This window comes from Bombus vancouverensis, chromosome 1 (genome assembly GCF_051014615.1).
Source record: "Bombus vancouverensis nearcticus chromosome 1, iyBomVanc1_principal, whole genome shotgun sequence".
NCBI lineage: Eukaryota > Metazoa > Arthropoda > Insecta > Hymenoptera > Apidae > Bombus > Bombus vancouverensis.
Window position 1 is genome coordinate 12,341,903 of NC_134911.1, and position 18,068 is coordinate 12,359,970.

The window sequence follows — 18,068 nt, forward strand, 5'->3', positions numbered from 1 at the left end:
CGTATCAAGCTTTACTTCGTCAACTTTAAAATTTTCAAGTTCCAATAATCTAGTCTAAACTTCGCTCGTAAGGTCAGTTATATCCACTCGGTTTGAAGTAGGACAATTTGGCCGTTGTTTATGATGGTTATCAAGAAATATTAGAGGAAGAAAGACATCGAGAACTTTTAAACAATTTGAGATTTATACATCATTTTGTTCCGAGATTTTCAAGTCTTAACTGAGCCTCTAATCTAACGCCTCTCTACGCTCATAAGGCTCGTGATATTCGTGCAGAAATGGCCAAAGAGGAAAAATAGATGAGCCATGGAAGCACTGAAAGTCGAATTACGCGTTTTCTCTGGCCTGTTCGCAGAAAACTCGAAACCTAACGCAAAATGCGCAGCGTGAAAACGAGACGAGGTCGGAAGCGTCTCTTCATAGCCACGTCTCTTTTCATGGTAGATAGCGTTTCCCTAAAGCGCCATGCCATCGTAGCTCTTCGCTTTATGAGCAAAAGGCCTGGCCATTTAATTTCCCATGAGAAATTGCGCGTGTCCGTGCAACTTCGGGCTCGTTGGCGTCCCGTCGTGTCCGCATCACACATGCGAAACGTCCATTCATTCATAACGCTCTTCTCAAACCAGGAAGCACCTGACGCCAGTCGAAGTGGCCATTTCCCAAATGACCACGTGCTGACCATACGTCACATCGGGACGACCTTAAAGCCGCCCTCCCAATTTCAACCGACGATCCTCTTGGATGCCAGTGGCTCCTCGCTGTTCGATTTCGTTTCACGTTCCTTCCATCGATCTTCCTCCGTCTCACATTACTCGTCGTGGATCGGTAAAACGAGATCTACGTCAAGGATATTCCACGATTCGAGTGTCAGCGAATACATATCGACATTTATGACGGATGAATTTTCTCTAATATTACCTCTGCCGAATTCCATCGTGACAGAGGTGGGATTATTTAATACACGACATCGTTTTTCTAATTCCAATTGAAGAATTCCTATTGGGAAATGGGGGTTTAATATTTCTAAAGATACGTGAAAGTCTTCTGCCTTTGAGTCTCGATCAGATCACTTTTTCAGTTGTAATCATTTCTTCTAATTCCATAAAAATTGTAGTTTAATGTTGCAGAAACGTAATTTTAAATGAGCGTGGAAATGTGAAATGTGAATTGAGTAGATGTTTATATTAAGATAGCAAGCAAAGACTGGTTGAAACCATGCATACATAGACTTCGATATGGTTCTTCAAAAAATGTGGTTGCGTGGCAAGAATATGTGTTGTATGTGTAAGACTTTTAAGAATGCCATCGAGTTATTTACGTCATATATAAAAATATACCTAATAAACGAAAATTGTAAAAATTTGTCATATTTAATCTCATGTTTCTACAATGTTTCTAAAATCATATGAAAAATATTTCTATTTAAATTAATCGCCTTTAAATCGTAATTAGATCGTTCAAACATATAATATCAAATACTTTAGAAACTCTGTTCAAAATTTAGAGATTCACGGGAATGAGTTGCAGATATACAATACTACTCGGTGCGAATGTAATTTCTTTGCCGAGCCATGTTCCGATTAAATCCGCGGTGACTGTCGGCGGATACCGGTTTGGCCGCATGCTTGTTCGAAAGTAACCGAGTACGAGGCTTTCGAAGAAGTAGTTCTCGTAGCTCGTTGAGAACAAAATCGGTAGAAGCAGTGATAGCGTATAGGTAGCGGACACGTCGCAGCGGGCGATCCACAGTGGACAGAATTGCGACGTGATTGCGGCTTATTAGGGATGAGTCCGACGATGTCTCGCTAGGGGAAAACAGCGATTGTCTGGCTGCCAGAGGAGCATCGTCCTCTGCTCGTGTTCTACCCAGACGAGATTCGCGAAACGGAGCACCAATTAGGGGCATCGCAACTTGGAAACTCGTTCTAACGAGACGGCTACCTGTGATGACTGTGACCTCGTTCGAGACTGCTTTTTAACCTACGAAAATGCTCGTGAGAGTTCGACTTTCACGATTTCAACTTCGTGACATGTCGATTGCGTAACTGAATAACGTGGAATTTAAGTACATATATGTATAAAAATCGAGAAAATAGAGTTACTTTTAGGTTTTTTTAAATGAAAGATTAAAATTTTTCAGAGAAAAAATTGCACTGATGACAGATATTAAAATTATTCTCCGTGAAAATTTCTTAATTTATTACCTTGCTTCATCTGTGTTAAGCAGGTTTTGTAGAGTTTTGTCTGATAAAGTAAAGTAACTGGAGAATCTTCTTTGCCTGCAGTGGTCACTCGAACGAACGACTCTTTCTACGAGACTTCGTATCTTGCTCGACTGGCACCAGCGGAGGTCGTTTGGCAAGATGGTTACAGCCAGACAGTTTCGTAGATCCCTCGAAATGCGAGGCACTTTACTCCAAGGACGAAATGAAGTGCGGATGCCCTGCCATAGTTACCATATTCACCAGAGACCAGTACGGAGATGTTGTTCATGTATCCAATTTGAAGGTATTACGATAACTATTCTCTGTTCTACCATAAATTACTTCTCTAATTTTAGAGGCATTCGATAACTGCGTGGATATTATTTAGTACTGTATAATTGCGTGGTATTATTTAGTACTAACCGAAATTGCTTCCATTCGTAATTTTCTAGGTCGAAGTAAAGGCAGTACCTATAGACAAGAAGGATTTAGGAGATTCCGAGCAAGTTTCCCAATATGACCCAATGACCTTCGGTGGTCATCCACAGCCACCATTGGATGTACCGTACGAAGTCACGATAAACAACAAGACTTGCTTCTACGCGATTACAGTCATGAAAGCTTATCAAAACTATTCCTTCGAGGAGTTAAGGTTTATGTCACCGACTATAAAAAGAACAAGCGAAAGCATGCTAGTTAGACCTAATAGCGATGGGAGTTACAGCGCAACGTGGACACCGTCGTCAGTAGGATGGTATTCTCTTATGATCACAGTTGATGGATACAACATGGAAGATGTAAATATTATCCCTTTAAATTTTGTCGTATTGAATTCCATAAAATTGTTCGTGAATCATTTTGTAATATTTTTTTTTTTTGCAGAAATACAAAGTAGAAGTAAAGGAATCTCCTCGGGGTATGCAACCACCGACTCAAAACATCGTGAAGAAGCCGCAGCATCAGCCGAGTAGATTAAGAAAATTCGTGGCAAAGAATAGCGCTGGCTTAAGGATCAGAGCGCATCCGTCTCTTCAAAGCGAGCAAATTGGCATCGTTTTGGTTAATGATACCATAGCCTTCATAGACGAAGTATGCAATTCTGCTTCCTTCGCGGAGTTTCAATTTCCTCGAAGGTTATACTTAGACCTTTATTAAAACGTTCTATCTCTCTGTGGCTTGTTATACTATTTCCGTAGATTCATAACGACGATGGTGTTTGGCTACGACTGAACGCGGAGACGATAAAGGAATATTGTAACAGCAGTCATCTGGAAGCTTGGTGTCTGCAATACAATCAGCACTTGGGAAAAACGTTGCTTCTTCCCGTCGAAGAGCCTAAATCAATTTTGGATCAAGTAATCAAGGAAACTATATTACGGAAAAGACCCGAAATAGTTGACGAGTATGGGAATCAACGAGTATCTATTTGTTTATCGTTGTTCAACTTGATTTCGTAACGTAATTGTTCGTTTTAGCAAAAGGAAGACGGTAGCGTTCGTCGGTGGTAGGAATATGGTCGTCGTAAAGTGCGGTGCTTCCGGCCATAACATCAGAAGTAGGCCAGGATTAAATGCTATGCCGGTAGGAAAGCTAGCTCTTGGTAACACGGTGACCGTTCAAGAATACGTACGTCTTAATATTATTTTGTTATGCTAATATAATAAAAATTTCTTAAATATTTGACTAAACGATGTTTCCTGCAGTTTGTCAATGGCGAAGGTACTTGGGTACGCATGGACGACGAATCGATGCGGAAGTACTGCTTTCGGAAAGGTCGAGTAGCCGAGAGTGAAGCCTGGTCTCTCGCTGTCAGCAAACATGGTATAACTTACATGAAGATCGAGCAAGACTTCGTAACCGACCCAGTGGAAAAGAAACCCGTGGTAGCAGATCCGTCCGAGTTGCCCAATCAGAAAGGCTTCGAGTTCTGCGTGCCTTCTGTGAGTCATGAGGGCTTCAATTTCACCGCGCAAAATCTAACACCAGGTACAGCAGAATCTGGAGAGGGTAGTAATACAAATCCATTCGTTTTTGGTCCATACAATCAACACGATTCACCAGGTATTGCGTAAAGGCAATGCGCTTCATCGTACGTAATGTATTATATTATCTATTTTTCATTGTACACCTTAGGAGGTGATAGATTTACCCCGGAGAAAACGGATGTTTCGCCAAAGTTCTCCAAGCCACACTCTAAGGAAAGGGTGGTGAAGGAGAGGGAGAGAGAAGGGGGCGGTGGGAAATTGAGCGTCCTACAAAAGTGGTTGAGAGGCGATGACAAATGTCACGGGGAGAAAAGAAGCTCACCTGGCAGGTGAGTTAAACCAAACGAAAGACCAGGCACGCGCAGTTAGATTAGTTTCGTTATATAGTTTTGGCATTTGTAGAGACTTCTCTGAATTCGTCGGAGTATCCGTGAAGGAACTGGTGAAAGCTATTGGAGAAAGTAGAGCCAACGGTAATGGACCTACGCCACCGGAGACACCGAGGAGATTATCAAGAAGTTCGTCGCCAAAGAATCCCCAAGGTGGGTCACCAAGATTTCACAGCCCGTCCTCTAGCCCGGTTCCAATACCTGGTACGTATACACTATTTACAAGACAAAACGAATCTCTGCTATACGACAAATATATTATCAGTTTACATCTACTATTCTTTTCTTTTTTTTAACTGATAATATCATTGTTAATCTCATACATTCATGCGTGTGTCTTACTTCACACTTTTGGCATCGTAACTGGTCTGAGGAGGGAAACATTTCAGAAGCTGAGAGACCCGAAACTGCTACTTGTAAGATTATGTATATCGTCTCACAGATATTTTTTATTTTATTCCGTGAAATGGATGATGATTAGATGAAACCATTAAGTTTGAATAAGTCACACCTTTCTCCGATTAATACTATTCTAGTCAATGAACAAACGACTTTAGGATATAAATATATACAGATCTTTATCTCGGATTAGTTATAACAAAATAGTAATGTTGCTCTTAGCTGGGTCCAGTCGGCAGCCAGTTGGTTCTGGTAATTGCCTCTTCCCTCCTGCTACTCATGCACCAGGTACTCGCTCCTTTCCTACTCGACATAACCCTCAATCTGTACAGTTAACAATAGCATATAGTGTTTAATGTTGTTCGGTACATGTATTACTTCGAACACCAATTACATATTTTTATTGAAAGAAACACATAATAGCACCGTAGACTTCTCTTTTTATTGATGTACGAACATTATATGATTTAAATGCACGCATATTACAGTATGTTGATTAATATATAAGATAAAATTGACCAATTGTTGCACGTACAAGTACACTTTTACCCCTTTTCAAGATAGAGAATCGAATAATGCACATTAATAAAATACACAGAGACCCTAGTTTAGTAATAAATCATAACACGCTACATATGAATTCTACAACTAATAAAAAACTTGTCAGGTGGGAGAAGTTTGATAGGAGGGGGAGATAGTATTAGCAGCAGCCCTGTGCTGTGTGGCTCCCCCCGAAGTGTCGGTCCCTCCCCGTTAGGTAAGGATAACAACACGCGTTAATACTCTATAACTTTACACTAACATAAGTCTAGTCGCATTGAAACGATTACTTTTCGAATCATGATCGCATATAATACATTATTCAGATAAATTCATTGCTCTTTCATTCAATTCACGACAAAGTCGCACGAAGTTACATTGCACGAAGTTTTATGCGAATGTTATATCAAATCTGTTACATATTTTTGTTATGTCTATAGTTTCTGAAAAGCAAGGTGAGATAACGATATCCTTGCTAGAGGAAAAACTTATTAGTTTTACATTTTTGAAAAAGCTAAAATTCTCGTCTACGAAGACTTCGTCTTTTTTTTTAAAGTTTCTGGTGGGCTGATAGACAGTATAACGTCACAGCGACGGGGATCAACACAAAGCGACACAAGTGCCTTGGTCAGTAGTTTAACAAGGGATCCTTCGCAATCTCCAAGTGCTGTTAGCACAACTGCCAATACTCGCGACCTCTCCCCAAGCCCGAGTTGTAGTTCTTTACACATGAGATCCGAGGGTAGTATAGCCAGTCCACCTGATACTCCAAAACAAGAAGGCGGAGTAAGTAAACAAACATATGTTTACTATCCATATAAAGACCACGGTACGATAAAGATTATGGATGTTTGTTTTTGTTCAAGGACTCTCAAGTAAGTCCAAAGAAAGTTTCCCAAGCGCAAACGCAAACGAGTCCTGAGAGCGCGACTACAGCTATGAAAGGTCACTTTAGTATAGGTTCTACTGGACCAAAAGAAGGAGTGAAGTTAGTCAGAAGAGATCACACTAAAGTAGTGAAAAGCAGAACGAAACGTACCATGTCTCCAACTAATATTCAACAAAGTACAAACACGAGTAGACCATTGAATTTAAGTAAAGATAAGGTGAAAGATGCCATCAGTCCATCCGTGGCCGAATGTTTGAGAGCGGTATTTGCAGCGTTCCTCTGGCACGAAGGAATCGTGCACGATGCAATGGCTTGCGCCAGTTTTCTTAAGTTTCATCCTAGTTTACCGAAGCAGGGCGCACTTGTTGTGACCAGGCAAACAGTGATACAATCGACGGATAAACAGAAGCAGGAACAGAAAGCCAGACAAAGACATTCCGTCGAAGTGATCAACGCTGGAAACTACTTGTATATACAACCGAGCACTGTAGAAGCTTTAACACGGTCTGCCGCGAATGCTAATGCAAATAGAAATAGAAAGAAGCAGAAGACAGTCATTAAAGAAGAAGTACAAGAAAGTGGAAAGTTGGATTCTTTGCCAGAATTGCAAACGGTCACGGTATTACCACCGGCACTGAAGAGCCTTGTGTTCTTGTGGGAGGAACTTAGTACCAATTGCCTTCAGACAATAGAACAACGCTCGGTATTGCCAAGTCCGATATCACAGATGCAAACAATGAAACTGGGGAAACGACCAGAAAAGCGACCACGGGAAGATAAAGTCAAGGAACGTGAAAAGAAAAGCAGTAGAAAGAAGAAAGAATGGAAACCAGTTGGCAGAGGAAATGGACCTGAAATATTAGGAGGAATAGAACGAGAAACAATGTGCGAATTATGTGGTCTGATGTTTCCTCATCCTGTGACGTATCACATGAAGATGATGCATCCCGGTTGCGGATGGCACGCAGGAGGAAAAGGCTACAACAGCGGAGGGAACTACTGCATCGGTTGGGCGGGGAATTGTGGTGAAGGTGGAATTGGTGGAAGTTCGTGGTATCTCATCTGTGATACGTGTCGCGATAAATATCTACGAGCCCGAAAACTTAAGCTCGCAAAAAAGTTTTTGACTGGAATGACGAAGAAAAAAAGTGGTTCTATCAAGATCGTATCGCCAATTAATAGCCCTAGTGCAACTGAGACACATATAATCATGAAGAACAATGCTATGTTTCTCTTAGACTTGGCTAGCGCGTCCGGATTAAATATTCCAAAACAGGAGAGACGGCCTTCCCAGACATTGTCGTCTGTGGCAGAAAATTACAGCCCTCCGGAAGCAGCTGGACCATTCCCACCGACTGGACCGTTTCAGTGTTTGCAAGCTTTAGGGCTTCATCATTCGCAGAGTCACGATGAGAAATATTACGAGGAGACTTTAAGACGCCAAAATGGACACCAAACAGCGTATGATGGGAGCAATGTCATGGCTAATACTACGGACGGAAGGGTAAGAAATTTTCTATTTTTTTATCCAACTTTGTTTGAGGACTTGTTAACTCTTGACTGTATTTATATATTATTGTATAGCCTTTGTCGGAATGCCCTTTGAGTGACAGCGACAGTGAAGGTGGTAAAGGTCGTGGAGTATTCCACCGGTCTGTGTCGATGTCCACCGGTGCCCCTTGGAGCAGAAATTCGAACGATGGTAGAGTCGTCGTGATGCGAAAACGAAACAATAGTAGTAGTGAAATGAATACTGGTATGTGAACAGTCGAATGCTAATCACGGTTAGAGTTTAATTTTAAATTAGCAATAGTAAAAATATTTCTTTTTTTGTTGTAGACGCCGGGTCATCTCTTCTATGCTATCCTTCTGCCGCGCTACAAAAGTTAGTACCATCGATGAATCAATCGGCAATTGTCTCGTCGAATGAAGAAGAAGTCACGAATAATGATAAAATAGAAATCCTCATGAGACCGGTGATGCTGTTTGTCCTACAACAACACAATTTACAACATCTACAATATGCAATGAAGCAAGCGCTAAGACATGCTGCTTGCAGAGTTTATGCGATGCAAGCATTAAACTGGCTACTAAGGAGTGTAACACAGCCTATTTGCCTCCATGATTTATTATGGTGGTTTGTTGCGTCTCTGAGACCCACAGTACCGTCTGACATTCCAGATGCGAACGATGAAGATAACAAAACCGATAAAAAGGATGACCATGTAAGCGTACCAACGCAATAATTAAATTCTATATTATAACATTTTCGTAGTTTCTATTCCGTATACTGGAACTTTCGAGAAACTACCAAACTCATTGTGAGCTTAATTCGCTAACTTCTTTCACAAGCATAAATAAACTTCTAGCCATTTTTTAGGAAATGGTCGGAGTATGTGAACACCCTCTAAGCGATCTTGTCATAGCAGGTGAATCTGTTAATCCATTACCAACCGTATTTCATACTTTGTTGCAAACTATAGCTGACTTGATGCTTTTACCACCACCTGGTATGTCTTCTATATTATCTATAGAATTGCTGTTCTCTATAAAAGATAGAAAATTTTAATGGATTCATTTTTAGGTTCTCCTTTACAACAAGCTGCTATTCGATGTTGGGGCATTAAATTCTCACCCGCGGATCACATGTTTCTTCATAGAAGTCACGTTTTTAATAACATTAGTAAAATACTTTCGAGATCCGAGGAAGAAGAAGATATTACAGTGAGCATGCATGAAAGCCATCAATCGATTCATTCTCAACAAGTTAATAGCTGCGTGGAAGTTTTGAAAGATTTAACGTGTGGTGTGGAAATAAAAGCCTCGAGTAGACAAGCTATGATCGGTAGCTTGACTGATAATTCGACAGAAACTTTCTGGGAATCTGGTGATGAAGATCGAAACAAAACTAAGACGATTACCATCATTTGTGGTGCTCATTCTCTCCCTCGAATGGTGTACATACATATCGATAATTGTCGTGACTTAACGGTAAGTTAATGATGAACTTTAACTTTCTCACTATGTCTTCATATTCATTATACTTATGTTACAGCACAAAGTTTCTAGTGTTACATTTCAGTCAGGTAATAATGTAGATGAAATGATCAAATTGAGAACTGAAGAAATTGAAAGCCGATCTGCCGGTTGGATTAATTGTCCAGTTATTGGTAACATCATATTATGTATTTTTAATTACCATATGAATCTTTTACTGTGAATATTATTGTCGTATTTCTTGCAGATCCACGTCACGTTATCATTGGTCTTAAACTGAAGGGTCCTGATAATTCCTTGCGAGTACGGCAAATACGAATCCTAGGCGAAATTGAAGGGGAATCTTTGAAAATTGGAAAACAGTTGAATACACAAACGATTCAACAAAGGAATTGTGAAGCAGAAACGTTAAAAGTGTTCCGCTTAATTACTTCTCAAGTACGTTAATTATACACTATTCTTGGTATAACATGTATTTTTAATATGTTTCATTTGTCAGGTATTCGGCAAGCTTATACAAGGTGAACAACCACAACAGCAAATAGATAATACGGAATGTACTAGCGATGACTTGCAAGATAGCAACGATCTTCGCGAGCACATGGTTGGAATTTTGTTCAGCAGAAATAATTTGACGCACTTACAAAAACAAGTCTGTACACATATTGTTCAAGCTATTCAAAAAGAGACTCTTCGTCTGAGAGAAGAATGGGAGGCGCTATTATGTTCTGCAACCCCTGCTGCTAGTTTGTTGAGTGATAACAGTGATTTGCCTAAGGCAGCGGATACATATTGCTTTGAAATGTTATCTATGGTACTAGCTTTAAGTGGTAGTTCCGTAGGACAGTATTATCTGTCACACCAGTATGGATTGTTGAAAGATTTGTTGAGTTTGTTACATACTGGGTCAGCAAGAGTACAACGCCAAGTATGTACTTTACTCTTTCTAGGTTCCTATCTATATTTATATTTAAATTCTGATTTTTAATATTATATTTTTAATCATTTAGGTAACATCTTTGTTGAAGAGAATTTTACCAAAAATTAAGCCAGAAACATTAGCTAATGTTATCAGTGTCAAACGATTGCCACCCACAGATTTTAGTATTGTATCCGCGGCGAATAATGATTTACCGCAAACTACTGAATTTGATGAACATTCCCCAGGAATTCTCGATGTTTTTTTAAGTTGCATTGCTAAAGCACTGACTGTTCAAGTTAAAGTAAAAGGGAAAGAAAATGGAAAAGCTTTGCAAACTGCTTCATTAGCTACTAGTATTCATCCCAAAAGTCATGTTGGAGCAAGATGGTGGTTAAGAGGGTGTATGACTCGAAAATTAGCAGAAGTGATTATTCAACTTTTGAAAGATATGGCGTCGGTATGTATTAATTGATTAAAAATTGTGAGATATTTATACTTTATTAATTATATTATATATATTTTTGCAGGGAAAATTATCAGAAGCTTGGGCATCTGTAACTAAAGCAGCGATAGCAGAAAATATTCTAAATCTCACCAGATTGGATGAAAAAAGTCGTGACCCGGCAGAATGTCTCAAAACTCCAACTTTGTGGCTCGCCCTTTCTTCTTTGTGTGTGTTGGATTCTGATCATGTTGAAAGATTATCTTCTGGTCAATGGAGCGGTACCGAAGGACAACCACCACCGCCTAGAGTGAGAATATTAAACTAATTTTTAAGAGGTTCATTATACATATGCATATATCTTGATATATCCAATTAAAAAAATTTTTTATATGTTTTTTATTTAGCCAAAATGTAATAATCACGACGATGGTGAAACAACAGCAATTATCCAATGCAACGTTTGCGGAAACTTATGTGCAGAGTGTGATAAAATTTTGCATTTACATAGGAGAACACGAATGCATATAAGACAAGTTTGCAAAGAAGAAGAAGAAGCGATACGGGTAGACCTTCACGAGGGCTGTGGTCGAACAAAATTATTTTGGATTTTAGCTCTAGCCGACAGTAGAACGTTAAAAGCATTGATAGAGTTTCGTGATGGTGCACCAAAGAAACCTGTTGGAGCTACATCTGGAATGTGCAGATTTTGTGGTACTACTGGTAATACAGGGTTGCTAGCGGTAGGGAATATTTGTGCAGATCATGACTGTCAAGAGCACGGTAAAAATGCGTGCAGCAAAGTACACGTGTGTGGACATATTTGTGGAGGTGTTCGAAACGAGAATATTTGTCTACCTTGTCTACACAGATGCCTACCAGGCAGTGATCTGAAACAAGATGCTGACGACATGTGTATGATTTGCTTTACCGAAGCTTTATCTGCAGCGCCTGCGATTCAGTTACAATGTGGGCACGTATTCCATTTGCATTGCTGTAGGCATGTTTTAATGAAGAGGTGGGTGGGGCCTAGGATAACTTTCGGATTCTCTCTTTGTCCAATTTGTAAAGTTCCGATGGAACATCCTACTTTGGCGGATCAGTTGGCCAGTATAAAAGAACTTTATGAAGATGTCAGAAGAAAGGCCTTAATGCGATTAGAATACGAAGGGTTGCATAAGTATGTACAAGTTTATACTGAATATTAGATAATATTAGAAGAATATTATACTTGAATATTAAAACATATATGGGATTACATGTCTACACGATTATTAATTGTTACAGGACCGAAGCAGCATTTGGATCAGGTGGAAAATATCACCAAGATTCTGCTGCATACGCAATGGAACGCTATGCATATTATGTCTGTTATAAATGTCAGAAGGCCTATTACGGTGGTGAAGCACGATGCGATGCACAAGTAGGCGGAGAAACGTTCGATCCCACAGAATTAGTGTGTGGAGGTTGCAGCGACGTGGCAAGGGCTCAGATGTGTCCGAAGCACGGAGCAGACTTCCTAGAGTATAAGTGTCGTTATTGTTGCTCGGTGGCAGTCTTCTTTTGCTTTGGAACTACACACTTCTGTAACCCCTGTCACGACGACTTCCAACGAGTCACCACCATTGCAAAGAACAATTTGCCTTCGTGCCCTGCAGGTAGATTTCTGCTTCTAATTTTACCCCTTAATTTTATCTGTGATATGTTTTTGAAATTACACTATACAAATTATTAATAGAAAAGGATATAAAATATAAATTTATTATACATAATGTTATTATATAATTTATGTCATATATAGATATTTTCCAATTTTTATTATTAGGACCTAAAGCAAAACAACTCGAGGGGGACGAATGTCCATTACACGTAAAACATCCACCGACTGGAGAAGAATTTGCTCTCGGCTGTGGCATTTGCCGCAACGCGCATACTTTCTAAAAATCTTCAAAATCTATGATCTGCAAAATCTATTTATTAACATATTTGATACGGGACATAGCTCTTATACGAGCTACATTCGGCACGATAAGAGTGATTCTTAAAACTTTTTTGAGTCTTATCGATGCAGTATATATTAATATGACTAAACGGATATATAGTTCGATATAACCATCCTCATAATTATGAATATGTGTATCGAAGTGCTATGTGTATATTGATTTTTAAGAATTCTTATAATGACCGCAAAAGTGGAATTGATGCAATATAATGATGCAAGAGGAATCAAACAGACAAAACTGAATTTAGCTACAATTGTAAGTGAGGATCTGGTGATGCGTGAAACTATATTTGTTAAGTATTACGTAAGTCGTTTTTATTGGTAAATATTGAGATAGAAATTACTGAAACGCATAGACGCGGAAGAAAATTTGTGCGTATATTAAACTTCCATGCAAAGCTAATAAAAAAAAAAGGAAAACTTGCACACGTGCATAAGTCATACAAAGTGTAGTGATTTTTTGGTAAAGTATTCTAGCTATAAGTGTTTAAAATAATATATATATATATAAATACCTAATATAATTCTCTACGCCACCTAAGAAATATTTAATTATTATCTGCAATGATCCTAATGAATTATGTATGTAGGTAAATTATGTATGTGAAAGAAGTGTGTTACTTAAAAATGAGAATTCAATTGTGAAGAATACATAAATTAAATAAAAAAAAAAATTGAAATTTGAATGAATAATTATTATCCGTGATATACGGAATGAACTAATTGTATGTACTACATTTGCACTATTATTCAATATAGTCATGAAATTTGCATTTATCATATTTTTCAGTTTCTTGTTTATTTTTATATTTTTTCAAACGTGTACTACAATAGATCGTGTACTATAAAACCTTTGCTGTTATTTATTTATCGGTATAACGCTTTGTATTATATGCGCTATTTGTAAGATGATAGTATCATTGTGTATATTCATATATAAATAAAACGTGTGGACGGTAATTAACATATAAAGCGGCGATTGTTATTATTTGTGCTTTGATTTAGTGCAGTTTAGATGAAAGTAATGATCGTGAAGAAAAGTATCAGTTTATTACTCACCTCTAATTTCAAGACGAACATAACGACCGTTATTCGAATATGGTGTCAGAACAGTTCGAGAATCAAAATCTGCGCACTTTTCGACTGCCGACTGATCGATCCAAGATGGCGATGAGCAACAGCGCCACGGTACGGCAGTTTGCCTTAAGCAGTTCGAGGTGTAACGTGTGTGTGTGCGCGCGATCCTGACGTTTTTCGCCTTGATCAGCGGTAAGTAGCCTTTATTTGCGAGTCGTGCAACAATAGTTATATAATTCCTGAACCTCGTCAGTTATGTATACTCACCCATTGAACGGCCTTTGGCGGGAAATTGCTTTCTTGGTGGGAAACGATCGGGCAACTGCTTGGTTGGAGATGATCTCCTACGCACGTTCGTGCCACCCTGCTAGCATTACTGTCAACTCGCTCTGTTTATTTTTACCACGAATTGAAGCCAATTACAAGCCGAGCGATAGCCTAATTGAACGAAATTACACAAGTTCCTCGTTTAAAAGAGAATCTTCCAGTCAAGATTTACATGAATTTAAACACACCGATCGATTCTTTACGAAAGTCTTTATAAAAAGCAACAGACAGATCAACTGTGGGCAGACAGTGTTCTTATGCGCGTAGATTGCTCTTTTGACTCACGTTCCCGGAATATTTCTTCGAAATTAGATTGTGAGGGCATAGAATTCCTGCCAAGTTGTCGTCTGCTGTGTCGATACTTAACCTCACTTTGCTCACTTAACACGATGTGCTGTCAAGTTATAGACGCTTTCGAGGCTAAGTGGTCCTTGAATTCGGATAGTCGATAATGTATAGATACGATGCCTTTCAGTTTCATCGTCTAGCGCTGGATACAATAGAACTTTACTTCGAAATTCATACTTAACGGGCATTCTCTAAATTCTACCAAAAATATTCGTATTTGTTCTTTATCGATATCATGAAAGCCATAGAATCAGTCGGTGTGTACTAAACTTTAATATGAAACACCGCGTGCTATGAATGATTAAAATCAATGTCGTAACCATAATGCCTGCGATAAGTTATTGTTTCGCACGGAGGGTACTGGAAGAGCATACTGCAAAGCACGTTTTATTTCGCATGCGAGTCGACTATCGATAAAAGAATAATGGGTCGAATGGCGAGGGTTCTGGTCTCTGCAGTTTGAACGTGCTCATGCTTTAATACGTTATGACACGATCTGACGCGTTCGTAACGAATCAGCCGGTCGTCAGGACTACCGGCTGAGTAAGATTGCGACCGTGGCATTCCAATGGGAAATACTCTTTGCGGGAGTCGTTTAGATTCACGTGAAACTGGTTTTAAACACGTGCGTACCACGCGGTCTAATGCATTTCACGCATCTCACGCATTCGAGCACGCGCCTGTCGCTCATGGTGAATCGTTCTACGCACACAATCATTTGAGAAAGTACACTTTGTCAGCGACAATGAATGACTCGTTCTCGTCTGTTTCCGTTTTCTCTGGAAATGGCATTACTTGCGCCGGTGAGCCAGTTGGAGATCAACTGGAGGTTATTTTATAGCATTTCATTGCTTTTCTTTCATGTGATATATATATACATATTTATTTATTATATCATATTCAGTATGTTTCGATATTTTTTCTTCTGTATAACTCAGGTATGTATAGTTCATTCAGTTTCACATTGGTTATTACGTCCTTTACGATCGAATGAAAGTGCTGTTGCGAAGAGTATCGCGTTTACATTCGCGTTCAATTAATCCGATGACCCATGTTTAGTGAAATCCGAATACTACTAGTCAATGCCTAGCGCAACAGTAATTTCTATGATTACTACGCTGCTTGGGGCCCCATCGTGATTGAAGAAATAACATCACCGGTACCCCGGAAAACCAGTTTCAGCGAGAGATCACCGTGTCCCGTTATTTTTACTGAATCGTATGCATTGCGTCAGTGCCATATGTCGCAGCCGATATCTGCACTATGTGTCCAAAGGTTTACATATACTTTCTACGATTTTCACCGAAATCGGCCTTAAATTCGGACATTACCAAACATGGCTGTTATGTCTTTTAAGTTTTTTGACGTATTCATTCAGATTAAGTATTACTAATTTTTTTACCAGCTATTATTGGTATTTATCGAACATTTTCTTTCCTTAATTTCTTTACGATGAAATACTTGCATGAATAAACTAGAAAAACATGTGTATATTTATTATATATGCTACAAATGATGTCTATTTTTTTTCTTATTGTCTTTAAAGTTTTGCACTTCTTCCGGCTACATTATAAATTACTCATTATTATTCTATTTTAAATGTTTATGTAATAAATGAAGGCAGAAGCAAGCGTGTTTAGTTATTCCCTAATTAACTAAATTACCAAATTCATACGTTTCATAAACCACGTTGCCTTCGTCGCCATTTCTTAGATCAAATTCTAGCACTCTAAAATTAGTCTACCGCAATTCTACACAAGAATATTCTCTTTCCACATCACGTTTCACATGCACATCACATATATCGTCCTTACCTTCAAGATTAAAGTCCATCGTAATTAAACACTTCCTATACTCCTCCAAGTCACTAACGGCTTAGATCTATGAGCTTGCGTGTTTGTCTAACCGCACTATGCATATATTCTGCTCCATTCGATCTGATAGACAAACATTTTCCCCATCGTATAATTTTCATTTCTAATTAGAAACTTCCGTGACTCGAATTATCGCGATTGGATCCACCGTGAAATTCTCTATTAGACTGACAATCTGGAAGCTTCGTCTTTATCATTGATTTAATCGTATATTTCGATGCCAATTAACGATGCTTTTTTCTGCAAGTTTTATTTCTCCACAGAACGGCACATATTTGTAACTTCAAAAGCATGGTTGGGGTCTTTCGGAATTTTCACCGTGAACGTGCTTTCTTCCCTTTATCTTCTGCTTGTCGCGTTAGAAAGTTGAAAACGCTACTAATGCGTCTGTAGACACTTCCAGTGCATTAATTGGACGCATGTCGCTCACAGCGATGAATGGCTCGAGATAAACGAGTGATTATAAGAAAAAGTAGTACAAGTGACGAAGTATATGGTTTGTGGAAAATATAGATAAAATGGATCAAATATTAAGGCACGTTATTATTTTAGTATTTAGTCGTGAAAGCTTGTGGAAATTTATACTAAAATCTTTCTATTATTTTTCAAATGATTCATTGGTATATACTGATGAAGAATCGAAAAAATTATTGCAGAAATATAATTAATTATCGTTAAAAAAATCAAGTAATGTTTTATCACTGAGAAATAAATGAGATACATGTCTAGATCTAACGGTGGATTTTAGCTGAAATAAGTTGATCCATGAATTAAAACAAAATCTGGTATCTGTATGGTATGGTATGTCTGGAATCTCTGATAATATTGCAGTATTTCTTATTGCATATATATTATTATATATTAATGAGTATGATATCTTTGGAAAAGCATTTGAGAAATTACAATAGCCAAATAAAAACAATTCAAGTTTAAAGAAATTCAGTTCGAAGTTAGAATTATTATTAATAATCTTTCGACCACGAAGTCCTCGACCTATGGTATCCTCGAGAAGAAACACAACATTTCAGAATATTTCTATTTTAGAAACAAAGTGAGAATAGAAAAAATAGGCAGTTTCAGAGGCCGAATTTCAATGAGAAACGAGTTCGGCAAAATGACTTTCGATCGCGAATTAATTCCGTCCTCGGTCCGCTCACGGTTAACGGATTTGGTAGGAAGGTTATATCGGTAGACTATACGAGGACTCGATTGAAGTCGTATCACTCGTCAGGATCGCAGACGTGTATTTAAATCTTGAGTTTCATCGCATTCAGACTGTGACAGCGCACGGTATATTGTAATTGCGTTAAAGGTGCGTCAACGCGTGCGCTCTCATTACTGAGATTAACGATGTTTTAATTGCACTGGGAGGTATTTAAGGTTGCGTCCGCCAGTCTGGTCTCTTTCCGATGAGCTTAATTGCCCTTTTCTGCCTCACGCTCTCTCATCTTCTATTCTGTTGATCTTCACGTGTATGCAAGATTCTGACTTTCAGAGAAACTAGGCGACGTATGCACGTGGAAAATCGTTGAAAAAGCAGACGAGCGTGATGATCGATAATCTACAACGAGCATGCGGATAATTAGCTTAGCTTCGAAGAGGAATAAAAAATATCCTACAAGCGTAGAATTTGATAAGAGATCCGATAACGATATGTGTTCTCTCAAACGTAA

The 18,068-nt window shown here is 38.7% G+C and overlaps 2 protein-coding genes across 2 annotated transcripts in view; both read left to right on the forward strand.

Annotated features, from left to right (window-relative positions):
* The window catches only part of hiw (MYC binding protein highwire), a 261,195-nt gene extending 247,746 nt beyond the window's left edge, over positions 1 to 13,449 (forward strand). Inside the window, exons 31-54 of the mRNA XM_033327432.2 lie at positions 2,286 to 2,508; positions 2,657 to 3,001; positions 3,087 to 3,293; positions 3,401 to 3,606; positions 3,680 to 3,830; positions 3,908 to 4,265; positions 4,338 to 4,518; positions 4,577 to 4,782; positions 5,200 to 5,265; positions 5,645 to 5,734; positions 6,074 to 6,303; positions 6,384 to 7,910; positions 7,991 to 8,162; positions 8,246 to 8,631; positions 8,787 to 8,916; positions 8,991 to 9,397; positions 9,462 to 9,576; positions 9,651 to 9,841; positions 9,903 to 10,331; positions 10,414 to 10,782; positions 10,853 to 11,077; positions 11,175 to 11,947; positions 12,055 to 12,425; positions 12,593 to 13,449. Of these exons, the coding sequence (XP_033183323.2) occupies positions 2,286 to 2,508; positions 2,657 to 3,001; positions 3,087 to 3,293; positions 3,401 to 3,606; positions 3,680 to 3,830; positions 3,908 to 4,265; positions 4,338 to 4,518; positions 4,577 to 4,782; positions 5,200 to 5,265; positions 5,645 to 5,734; positions 6,074 to 6,303; positions 6,384 to 7,910; positions 7,991 to 8,162; positions 8,246 to 8,631; positions 8,787 to 8,916; positions 8,991 to 9,397; positions 9,462 to 9,576; positions 9,651 to 9,841; positions 9,903 to 10,331; positions 10,414 to 10,782; positions 10,853 to 11,077; positions 11,175 to 11,947; positions 12,055 to 12,425; positions 12,593 to 12,708 (7,474 nt within the window). The 3' untranslated portion in view covers positions 12,709 to 13,449. The remainder of the gene's footprint in view (positions 1 to 2,285; positions 2,509 to 2,656; positions 3,002 to 3,086; positions 3,294 to 3,400; positions 3,607 to 3,679; positions 3,831 to 3,907; positions 4,266 to 4,337; positions 4,519 to 4,576; positions 4,783 to 5,199; positions 5,266 to 5,644; positions 5,735 to 6,073; positions 6,304 to 6,383; positions 7,911 to 7,990; positions 8,163 to 8,245; positions 8,632 to 8,786; positions 8,917 to 8,990; positions 9,398 to 9,461; positions 9,577 to 9,650; positions 9,842 to 9,902; positions 10,332 to 10,413; positions 10,783 to 10,852; positions 11,078 to 11,174; positions 11,948 to 12,054; positions 12,426 to 12,592) is intronic.
* A 509-nt stretch (positions 13,450 to 13,958) lies between these two features.
* Positions 13,959 to 18,068, forward strand: part of LOC117153412 (WD repeat-containing protein 47) — a 79,222-nt gene continuing 75,112 nt past the window's right edge. Inside the window, exon 1 of the mRNA XM_076619511.1 lies at positions 13,959 to 14,038. The gene's annotated coding sequence lies outside the window, so the exon portion shown is untranslated. The remainder of the gene's footprint in view (positions 14,039 to 18,068) is intronic.